Raw genomic sequence first — 12,982 nt, forward strand, 5'->3', positions numbered from 1 at the left:
AATTTGCAGTTTTCTCTAAAATAAATAAACTTTCACTGCTTTCACGCGATGTTCGATACTGCGCGACAAAGTACATTTCGCTCGGCAAAAAACGAGAAATATTTTATAAGGATGGCAGTAAAAGATTATATCTCTCTTACGTCTCTTTACGAGCATTTCGCGCTTGCATTCTTCGCACGCACGGCTCATTAAAGCCGCACGCATGAAGGGCGCCAAAGCTTCGCAATTCTTGAGCGCGCGTCTCGAATCATTTGCGTGTCGCAAAAAAAAAGAAAAGCAACGAGATGGTGGAAACATTCTTACCCGAAACGATCTAAGAACTTCCACGATGTTCATTCATTACGAACCATAAATACTCGATCCAAATTATCAGTTCATTAAAACGTCAATCCGCGATGATTATTTCGGCAATCTGATCTGTACTAATGAGGAGAACCTTAACCCGCTGACAAAATAATAAATGTAACATGTCGTATTTTGTATTATAATCAATTGAGGGTTAATTATCGGATTTACATCTTGATCACAAATAAATGCAAAGTAAAAATTAAATTCAACTGATCTGTGTATAAACAGATTCGACCATTGATGTGGATTATAACTTTGTTTTTTCCACAGCAAAATTTTTGCGCTAAGTACTTATATAAATCAAAAATAAAAAGGTATTCGTACAGCATCATATGTATATAGTTTTTCTATAAATAAATATATTTAGATTATTTAAGCGTGATAACTCTAATACAATCACATAATTTTTTAAGGAACGATAAATGTCCATATACATGCGCGAAAGAGAAAGAAAAGATAAAGGCAATCTTTGTCACTTTTCTGTGTTTGATTGATGTTTAATAGAGTTTTAAGTACAATTATGTGTGTACTTTAAGCGGCGTGTGTTGACAGGTAACAAGTAGTTTAATATTGCTAGCAAAGTTAACATGCATGTAATGAATAATTAAATGTTGATTGATTTAACCACTAGAATGTACGTATCAAATTTTTACGATTAATCAAGCTATGATTAGAGCATGCTTTCTAACAACAGCATTTTGATCTTTTTGTCGGAAGTAATAATGGAATAATGATAAGCGACGGCTCAAAAGATAATTACTTGAAAATTAGAAAGCGTAACCAGATATTTTCGTCTAGATTCTAATTATGATTTTAAACACATTTTAGGCGATATATATTTTAATATATAACAAAATTTAATATAATTATTTATTTATTTAAATATAATTATTTTGAAAATTATGTTGTTTTTATGTACGTTGAAAAATTGTTTAGTTTCGGGCAACGTCTCGAATTTTACGCTCGATTTATCGATTCCTATTAGCAATTATCACGTGTTTTATATCAGGCACACACATTATCTAACATTTATTATATCGTCAATTGTAATAAATCATATCACAATATACGCCAACAATATAATCGATGTATCATGCATATTCGAATTAGTTCCGCATTGTTACGTAATTCATATCATAGCAAGCAACATTTGTCAAACGGACAACCATTTCAATTAGCCACAATAAATGCAGCTTCAACGCAATTACGCCAATTTCTGGTGTGTGATAAATATATCTTATCTCATATGATCAGCTCACATAGAAATAAACATAATGGAGCGATATCGATAATGTCAAACTTTTATATATAAACTACTTTTTTTACAATATTTATATTTAGATTCTTTTGAAGATTATGCAGTCGATGAGAAAAAAATATATTCTATATTCTTTACATTTTATTTTTTTTATCTTCTGATCAATTGTATTACAATTTAGTTGACATTCTGATAGTCTTTATCGCGAATATTCTTGGACTTTTGGCATATTTTTTTTTAGATCTACCACAAATTAAATAAAATTGTAAGTAATTTCGAAATTTAATAAGATAAATTATCTTGACAACCGGAAAAAGTAAAATATTAAATGCAAAATATATTTAATAAGCAATCGATGCCACTTGCGTACAGTAAAATACAAGCCACTTCTATAACTAACATAAGCACAATTTTCAGCTGCATTATGTATTGCTCAGCCCGCAGCTTTGCGCGTAAAGTAATTTATGAGTCGTTCTCTCAAGACGAATGTGCGACTACTTGCCTATCGTGTGTCAGATAATTAATTATCAGCGGCAATGCGTACCATCGGGCCAATCACGATGTTTAAAGCGATAGTTTACTTCTGATTAATTTCGAGGATTGTGCTATGCACAATGCTATGCACACATGATAATTAACATTCCAAACATCGATAATAGTTTATCTGCGAATAAAGGATTTTTACGTAAACAAAAAAAAGGATAATATTTTAATATAAAATTAGTCGATTATTGTACAGAATAACATTAGAATTTTGCAATATTAGATTAATCATCTTAAGGTTGATTAGCGAATAATGTAATGACGCACGATAAATACTCTATAGAAGATATGAATAATTCATCTAAGATATATATCTCTTAGAATAATAAACTGAAGCTCGTTAGAGAAAGATCTATATAGATCTCGATGGAAGGTGAAATGTAACAACCAGGATAGAAACAGGCAAAGTGATTTACGAAGTGCTTTGCAATATGATAATTGCCTCCATTGTAACGCAGCTAATAATTTACAAAATACAATGAATACCACACGCGTGCGTGAGTAGCTTACGGCCAACTCTCTCGTCATTTCGCGATCGCGTTCGTATTGTTCAATAACTACCTTCGTTATGGGTAGCTCTAATGTTTCCTTCTTACTCTTTGACGTATAATATCGTGCCACCCTGCGGGATGCCGAGTATAATGCTACTGACGAGCATCCGTCGAAGCTGCGCCTTTCGTTTCGCTTCTCACGGGATTTCGAAACGGTTCAACGATGGCGATATTCACTTTCTTCCGAAAAAAAAAATTCCGTTACGTTGAAGAATACATTTTTTTGAAATTGTTCCGGTTCGGATATATTATACCTGCGAAATAATTTTTTTAACATAAAACTTGAATGACGTGCATTATCCTTGATTTCCCATTTGGAATTTCCATTTAGATGATCGCTATCACATGCAGGGGAATAGTAATGTTATCGCGTGTATATTACCATTTTACATAATTTGATTTGTATACCGTTGACCATTTCGTTTTACGCGCGAGAATCTCGCGACAGAAGAAACTTCACGGACGCTCGTGGCGGACATTCTTATGAAAATGCACGGCAGTTTCTTCGAAAAAAAAAAGAAAGATGGCAATATATATTTCGAAACTGCGTATGGACCAGCTACACTTTCGAAATTCATTTTGACTGGTAGAATCATAAAGTGTGGTTTTTATGAGACCGATAATAGGCGCGAGCGCCTACGAGTTTGTCCGATCGGAGGGATTGAAAAGAGGAGGAACTGTTTAAAGGCGTATCTGAAAAGACGAGAGAGGGAATGAAATGGGTTCGTATTATTATGAAATCACGAGCGATCGGATATAACCAATTCGCATTCGCGCTCATTAACTACTAACTGAAAAAGGGGGAAATACACGACAATATATTTATAACACTATCAATCAAGAGAGGATATCTCAAAATTGAATCACATCATAATTATCTGTTCAAGGAATCTTATTAACGTTTGTTTTTTTTTTTACTTTAATCTTAACAAATCGTGTAGAGTGGTACTTCGTCAATTAACCCAACTTGTTTCGGAATTAACGTCCAATTTGTTTATAATCCCTTCGACGTTGGTGTCCCTCGAATGACAAATTAACGAGACGACCGAGTTAGGATCTCCTTGCGTAGGACGCGAGTTCAACACTGCAGCGGTGTAATACCGCTGCTCTCCAACTCGCGTTAAGTAAGAATGCGTGATTTACGAGCGATGCATTGTAGAGATCGCCTCGTCAAGAATGATCTTATAAATAGCAACTCGCGTGTGATTCAGCGTGACCCTTCGGGCGTTCGTTGCGGGCGTTGCAAGTAAATTATTATAAATCGATCCTTGGCCTCGATTCTACGAAGATATCCACATGATCTCGCTGAAAGAGCCGCAGATTGCTCGGCGAGAATGCTATTCGCAACGTCGTCTCGAAGTTGTGAGCAACAATCTTCGATCTTCCAGACGATGATTAATAGATTTATAGCAGCAGTTCAGTTCATTTTTAATCGCGAGAAGATTAGAAAAAACTAAAAAAATGACGTGCCTTGAGATGTAAGGATGAAACTGTTCATAAGAAACGAAATTCTGTTATTTATATTCCTCTTATTTTTATCTCTATCAATAAGCCTTCTTGATTTTTCATCGTTGAAAAATTATTGCTTTACTTTCAAGACACAAGTATCATTATTCTTCGTTTAAATTCTACTATTTCCAAATAAAAAATTGCGCGATAAGTCCGGCGATACTCCTTAATGCAGAAAGATCATCGTCCGACCGTATTACTACCGGACGCCTTAAGACAACGGAGGATCGATGGTTGCTCGCCCCCGAAAAGCAACAAAACTTAGAATTCGAATCACCCTTCGAAATTATCCGTCAATGTCGACCGCGATAATTATAAACAAATGAATCGCGAGAGAAGACCTGCGTAGGCTTCGTTCTTGGGGCGAGTTCTTGGAAAACGTCGTTTATAAATAACGATTTGTAGGCAACCCCTAATCTTCCACCCCTGGCTATCCTCGTGCCGCTCCCCGATCATCTTCCTTACGTATTTTCCCTCTCCCCTCGTCGTATTCCCCCGTACTTCCAATTTTGCACGCAAAAGCACCATCACTCCGCCATTCATCATCTTCCGCCGCTCAACCTTCTCTCTGTTTCCGCTTTTTCCGCTCTCTTCCCCTTTAGCCTTTACCTCGCCCCCTCCTTCGTAGACGATGAAATTCGCCACAAATCTCGTACGACAATTAAAGTATATCCAGAGGCCGAGAAATCTTCGAAAAAGAAGGTTAATCGACAATCGTCTCCACATCAGCTTTAAATGTTAACGAGGCAACTTCGTGCATAATTTCAAATGAAAGAAATTATTCTCAACGCAGGAATGATTAATAGAAATCAGAGAGTAATGAGAAATGACTTGCGAAACGATTTTAAGCAGAAGAAATAAAAAAATAAAGAAAATACAAATAACTATTTTATCAAAAACATTTTCGATTTAATAATTCTTTGCTTTATTCATTTTAAAATATTTATTTTTATATTAATCTTTATACACGGTTGCTTTGTCTATATCAATCAACAATAGTTTAAATCTAAAAATTGTTCCATTTAAAGATTCCCGAAGCTTCTAAAGTCTAAAATAAACAATTAAAAAGAGAGAGAGAGAGAGAGAAACATTCAGAAATATTTTCTTGAAAAATAAAAACTCTTCAATGAAATGGTTAAAGAAAGCAATTTGTATTAAAACAATCGTGATAAAAAACGAATATACACGTATCTCTACCATCGCTGCTGATAATTAAAAATGGCTGGTCTGAAAAATAAGAAGTGCGGTAAATTGGCTACGATACGAGCTATCTCTAAAACTGGCACTGGTAATCATCCTCTTTTCATTTACGAATCATATTGGCCGCAAAATTGATTCGCAATGAATTACGAATGCAAAGCATCGCTGTCTATTTATGCAGCTCATAAAGCGGCATCGACGATATCTTTATTCCTTATTTGAGTACGAAATTTATGTCGATCGCTTCTAAATCTCGCCATGGTCCGGTCTCCTTGATCCAAGGAAAATAATGATCAAGATCGAGAGTGGGAGGCTACGTCTCCGGCTCGCGTTCTCGAGCGCGTTTCCCTCGGCCACTAATCTATTTGTTTCTCATTAACGGACCTACATTAATCTTCGAACTCGTTCGGAGCCACCGCGAGCGAACGTGAGAGCGCAAATGGAACTCATTATTACGAGGGTTCGCTGATCATAGAGAAACTTCTCACACGTCTCTGCTTGATTCAATGATTAAAGAACGTTTACATACGATTATGCATATATATTTTTGGCTTGCTACTACAATTACATGATTCAATATTTTTATTTGTTTTCGATTAATTTTTTATATAGCAAAAGTTATGAATTTCTACAATTTTGTATATATTTTTAACAATTACAAATATAAATAATTTTAATAACATATCTTAAACATATATTTAAATAACATATCTTTTTCATCTATATCTTACTCTCTTCTGTCTTTAAAACTAATATCTATTTTTATATTATTGGAGAAAATAAAATAATCAAACTTTGTTACTAAAACTTAGATTTCGATTTTTGTGTGTACAACAGAAGAAATTAAATTGTAATAAAAAATGATTAAATCAGAAATCGGGGTTTGAAATGAATGTTTAACGGTGGCCGATATTTTTATTTAAAAAATTGATTGGAGATTATTCTTATATACGTAATAAGATGAGTTTCCCTCATTTTAATTGCGCTAATCCGATTGACATTTCGGAGTTCGCGAATATTGAGAAATGTAACGCAAAAACTGATTCTATCAGAAATTTATTATAAGATGAGTTATGTCTGAACATACACAATACACAAAATACAAAATTGAATAATATACTTATAAAGATAAATCAGTAGGTACTCACAGCCATTTTATACATCTGCCATCTTGAACCACCAACACGAGCAGCAGAAACCAGATTTTAGCACCGCTTAGCTTCTTTATCCGCATTTTTTCCCGTTTCGCATTCTAAAAGTTTAACATCGTCGCTCTCGTTCCAGGAATATCGCGAAGACGATTTTTATCCGCGTCTTCAAAGACCGTCAGCCATCCCTCGATGCTGCGTGAATCGCTTCGCGAAGATTTGAAATTTCTTCGTCACGTTCATCATTTAATTTCTCGCTATTAAAAAGTCGCGATATTTTCCTTTCTTTGTGGAAAAAACGAAGATTTTAAAAAGAACTGTCTTTAATGCATTTTAAATGCATCTTAAATGTTGCTGTAAAGTTTAACTGTCTCTTTTTTAATCTCCTTTATAACATCCTTGTCGAAATCATTGATCCTGTATATAACAATATCATTATGTATTTAGCATCGCATTTAATCATTTACTCAATTACCTTTTTGCAAAATAGTTATAAAATCAAAATAGTTATAAAAACAATATATCACGGATCCCCTCGATTATTGTTAATATCTTTTAAATATTATTCCGCAGGACAGTGATATTTTGCACATATTATTTAGAAAATTTTCGCTAAAAATTAGATTTTTCTATTGGTTTATAGAGAGAAGGAAATTTGTAAATTATATATTTTGTAAATTAGTTAATAATAATTAAAAACAAAATATATGCAAAGATTCTTAATTTTTTTAAGAAAATGTTTGTTAAAAATTATCTTACATAGAATTGTAAATTACACACGAGACATGAAATTATGGAAACAAGAGATAGATCCTTGCAACCCGCAGAAGCAGCATCGGTCCTCGTACTAAACTTTAAGCTTATTTATCGATGAAATTGTTCTTAATCATAACTGAATACACTTTTTCTAAAAGCCAAAAATTATTAATTGCCGCGATCAAACTGAGTATTTAATGATTTACGTCTTTAATAATATCTAACAACCCTTAGTAACATTTCACTGATCAATGAAATCATCTTCGATACGAGATTCTCTTTTTTTTTAACAATGTGATTAACAGTGAATTAATAGACGAGATGAGAGACCGCATGTAGAACACACGCACAGACACCAGGCATCACTTTCGTTGAAATCGCGAGTGAAAAACGCATCGACAGTACGCCTCAGGATCCTTCAGGATCTGCGATGATTTCGAACTTTCTCGTGCACCGTGCGTCCGGCTCGACAGGGAGTCTGCGTGCTTACAGGTGTCCGTCGGAGCAGTCCCGCAGGATTTGCCAGCCGGTGGTGGTGGTGGAGTCCTCCTACTCTACTTCACTTCCTCCTACTTTGCCTCCTACTTGAGTCTCCTCTTTCCTCGATATACGAGGAGGCCGGCAATCGACATGGGGATGCCGCCAAATGAAGAAGAAAAGCAATTGTTGTCGTTAACTCCTCCTAAAACCGAACATTTTTTTTCTTTTTATTCGTGATATACAAATATGTAAAATCTCTCTTATGCTTTGCAACTTTATATGAATGATTCATGATAGAGATTTTATTTGACAAAAATATACTTTATATACAGGATGTCCGTTCATAGACATCTGAGCAAATATCTCACAACTGATTGAAGTTACAAGAAAGTTTAATAAGAGAAATTAGCACAGTTTTTAGTTCGCAATAAAGCGCATGTAAAAAATTTCTTTTTACTCGTAACTTTTTCAAGTTATGAAGATCACCATCGTTTTTTTAAATGGGACCCCCTATTTTTTATTGCATATTCTTATAGCTCTTCTTGAGACCTTTTCAAAACACTATAATAAAGTATTTTTCGAGTTATTTTTTATCTTAATCTGACATATTTTGATATAAAATACATATTTTGCGCATATTATGTATTTTATATTAAAATATGTCAGATTAAGATATAAAATAACTCGAAAAATACATAATGAAAAAATACCCTATTATATATGTTTTGAAAAGATCTCAAGAAGGACTATAAGAATATATAATAAAAAATAGGGGATTTTATTTAAAAAAACGATGGTGATCTTCATAACTTGAAAAGGTTACGAGTAAAAAAAAAATTTTTGCATTTGTTCAAATGTTAATTTTAAATTTTTATTAATTTATTGATCAAAAAATTACATATTATAAAGAAGGAAGAAGTGCAAAGAAAAGAAAATATATTATGTACTTTTAATTCATCTAGCTCGAAATATTATTTCCGTAGGAATCTCATATAATAATAATCTTTCCAATATGAATTAAAAAGATTTAAATCATTTACCGGCGCACAAATTATTTGTGTTTTTCAATCACTAATTAATTTCAACGCACCGCGCTTTCCTAGAGTTCGATTCTATCGAAAATTATACACCTCGTATAACGAGGAATATCCTAAAAAAAGAAAGGAAAGCTAAGACCACCTTTGCGGGAATGATTTTAACGAGCAGGCGGTATCTTTGTGATCATTTGTTTTACTACAAGGCGGAGCCAAAACAATTTATCCTTGCCTTTACCATTTAAAGATTCGTAAGCGTGCTATCTTGCTCCGATTCATCAATCGGATTCGAGTATCGATTTCAAATATTGTATTTCCGTACAGAAAAAAAATAGTAATCATAGTCTCTTCCTCTCTCTTTCTGCTTTTTGATATTCAACTTGATTATATTTAACTTTAACATGATTTATTTAGTAATGAATTTTAAAAAATTGAAATATTTTTCAGCAAATTTTATTTGAAAAAATAAGACATATATTGTTTTATAAAAATTAAATAATTTTTTAACTTTCAACGTAAATTTACTACTTATTGAATTATTATCGATCAATAATCGTAAATGGATCTTTTTATTCTATTATAACGCTTAGAAATAAATATTTCAAATCTATAATTTTAAGCTTATCTCTTCTAAGTTTTTCGGATATGCATTTTTTTTTTTTTTTCAAATTTGTATTATTTCAATCAGACAAATCAACGGCGTACAATTAGCAAGCGAATTTCATCGAGTGCATCAATTAGAAGAACTCATAACCTTGCCCTGTGCTAATTACCGCGCCAATTTTGTCCACGGTGTCGATCGTTCGTCTTCCTTCCTACTCTCCTTAGGCTGGTACTTCGGCCGGCCCTTTCGCTGCCCCGTTGCCGTCGATAAATAATCCTCCGTCAGACGTTCATTACGTCGTTAAGTTTCGGCTCGGACTTATATCCACCGTTCCTCTGCACGCGGAACCCAACAAGCGAGTTCGCCCGCGGCGATATAAACCTGGAAATATCACATGCCGCGTAAAAAGATCGCGGATGCTCCAGTTAATAAAGCATATCAAAATTAGTGCAAATAAGGAGTGAAAAGTGAGTTCGCCTCGATCAGAGATTGTCTGGAGCTTTGACAGGTCTTTTGACAGAGAAGTCATAACAAATGATAGAAATTTAAGTACTCATTTGAGAGGATTAAGGACGTGAAGAGAAAATTGCAATAAATATACTTTACAGAATCTTCAAGTTTCTTATTGATTGGATGTCAAGTATATATATATATACATATACTTATTATTATTTAGGGATTAAATTAAATTCTCAAATATATAAGAAGGATATTCTATTATTATTGTAAGGCAATTATTATAATTATAAAACATTATATAACAATTGTACATAATTGTATTGTGATGAAAGTATATTTATTTTTATTTTTAGGCAATTAATATCGCTCTACTTACAAATTGATATTGCGGTACGAATGTCCGAATTACTCTAATTATAAAGTAAGTTAATAAATGTCAACGCACATTCTCGTATTATTCACAGGTAGAAATTAAGAATAACCAACAAAAATGACTGACGGGTGCGACGAGTGATAGATCACTTTTGCAAGTCTCTGAAACGCGATACGCAAATGAATACCAAGCAGTTATCGATGTTGCAGAAATACGTATTTCGAGAGACGGCAGATTTCTTGCCACCGGCGATCCTTGCGTGCAGTAAAATGGAAACACAAAAGTAGGAATAACTCTTTGTTTATAACTCTCGGTTTGCGGAATGAATGGAACATTATCTTATACTTGCTTTGCAGTTTGCGCAATGCGTTTATAGCTCATTAATTTAAGAGACAGGTAAGTGGACGAGTGAATGCAACATGCGAACGTCAGATCTGTAAAAATTTAACGCGCAACCGTATTATGCGCGCCATCAATTCTGTTTCGTTTTTTTACCCGTATTAACATTGTCTAATTATCTTCTCGCGATCTCAAGTAACCTCTCTCTTTATTTATTTTTTTTTTATTTTATTTTATCACGATACTTCACGTATTTTTCACCGCGAGAGAAGTCCTTTCGTTTATGGGAAAGGATACTGATTTCCTAGGAATGGCGAAAAGTAAATTGCTAAGAGATATTAACATTTATCTATTTTTCTTTTGATTTTCACATTTCAAACTTTTAAAATTAAAGAAAATAGATAATTATAATAATAATTATAATAATACACTTTGATATTACATATTAAAGTGCATAATTAGTAAAGATAGTCAAATATACGTAATTAGGTCGGTATATGATGAGTTAAAGACACAAAGGATTGTGGTGCAATGGTATAAAAAATAAACGGGTTAAAGACATAGCTTTATTAGCGGGAAAGAAAGAAAAATCGAGGGAGAGAGAGAACGAGAAAGAGCGGCTCCTTCTTTTTAGATTATTTCCCGGCATTATTCGCCGAAGACATCGGCCAAAAAAAAAGGAACAAGCAGATCCGGCAACAGCTGCTTCGCTATTAAAAGCGACTTAAACTTCAAACCCTTTCTCTGCGATCGTAGAACGTGAAGATACCTCCCCTGCCCGTCACCCACTGTCTCTCTATTTCTCATCCACTCCCTTTTGCTTCTTTTTGTTCCTCTTTCTCTCTTCCTTGTCGTCATACCATCCCCTTCTCGTGATTACGCACAAACAAAGCGTAAAGCCACAAGTACGCGTATACGCGCCTGCGATTTCTTGCCTGTAAATAAGCGAATTGCTAAATGAGCCGTAAAGCCGCGCCTCAGGAATATAAAAGAAGAAGCAAAGGAAAAGGTCTCGCTGTTGGCCCTACATTAGAATTTAGAGCCGGCATCCCTCGTCTCGTGGCTCGAAAGCGCTGCGGGCTTGCGAAGAACGGCAGTAAAGAACGTTTAACAAGTATAGCCGTTTTTGAAATATTAAACGCGAGATGAGAAATGGACCGTGCTGTAAATAAAGAGATGTGCGCGCGGGGATCGACTATACTTACTATCCCCCTCCCCCCTTTAGGTATCTCAACAATTGTCGCAATTTGATGAAATTAATTAAGAAACGCGTTTTTCGTTTTTTTTTTGCATTTATTAATTATATTCGATATAGAAGATTTTTACGTGAATCGAGTGATAAATTAGTATAAACTGTCTAAAGTAGAGGTCTTTGTAGAGAGAATTTTTATGCGCATTTATTTTGAATAACTATTTTATTTACGAATAAAAAGAAATATATAGAAACATGATTATTATATATAAATAATTGATAATAGAAATATAAGATAGAGAAAAGTTCACAGTACTTCGTAGATTCACGTTCATCGACAAAGTGGACGTCGCGAAAGTTCAAAATTCTCTATTTGCATGAGACACGATTAATTAATACGATACCGGTAATTAAATAGATATCAACCTTCTCAGCGCACAACGACGGCGTCCCATCTGCATAATCTCTATACAATAACGTCAGTGAAAAGAAGAGTTTTGTCCCACCAACGATAAACTTTTTGCCACCCTCCTACACCCTACGGTCAACACCCGCTACGCCGTTAATAAAGATATATAGGGTGATTCGCAATTAGCATATGAAACGTTAAGGATACAATATTTATTTAGATCTGAAACAAATGCTCACAAAACAAATTGAGATATTAATCTGTTAAAAATGAAAATAAATCTCTTCATGCAAATTTAAAAATATATAATAAATCTTACTTTAACAGAATTCTAAATTTATTTTTATCCTAAATTTAATAGAATATTCATCAATTTTTCGTAACAATGAAAAATTGTAACAACGTGTAATATATTTCGGCATTCTTTCATGAGGATTCCTGTGTTTTAACAAGGAATATATCTTCAATCTTTCATAAAATCACTACCACTACTTTGTATAGACAGCAATTTTGAATCACCATATATACAAAATAGTGGCAGTGATTTTTCAAGAACATTCGCAATTTTCTTGTCACGAATAAAGAATGTTATTAATAATAAATTATTTTCTATTTATTTATAAATCATATTAAAATTGTATTAATTTAAATGGTAAAAATTTGAATTTATCAAAATTGTATTTTAATATTATAAAATATTAAAATATATTAATATAAATGAATTACGCACAATTAAGCGTAATTATTCAGAAATTATTAATGCGAAGTATGCTCCTCTC

At 33.5% G+C, this 12,982-nt stretch overlaps 1 protein-coding gene across 2 annotated transcripts in view; it reads right to left on the minus strand.

The window, feature by feature from the left end:
* Positions 1-7,747, minus strand: part of LOC115235032 (protein Wnt-11b-like) — a 26,621-nt gene extending 18,874 nt beyond the window's left edge. Inside the window, exons 1-2 of one of the 2 annotated variants that reach the window (XM_029806517.1) lie at positions 7,317-7,747; positions 6,558-6,974 (exon numbers count right to left, since the gene is read on the minus strand). In XM_029806517.1, the coding sequence (XP_029662377.1) occupies positions 6,558-6,643 (86 nt within the window). In that variant the 5' untranslated portion in view covers positions 6,644-6,974; positions 7,317-7,747. Of the gene's footprint in view, positions 1-6,557; positions 7,013-7,316 lie in introns of those variants that run through there. The other variant, XM_029806518.1, reaches the window with a different exon arrangement.
* Between the last annotated feature and the right edge of the window lie 5,235 nt (positions 7,748-12,982).

The sequence above is a fragment of the Formica exsecta genome, unplaced genomic scaffold, assembly GCF_003651465.1.
Source record: "Formica exsecta isolate Colony F162 unplaced genomic scaffold, ASM365146v1 scaffold21, whole genome shotgun sequence".
NCBI lineage: Eukaryota > Metazoa > Arthropoda > Insecta > Hymenoptera > Formicidae > Formica > Formica exsecta.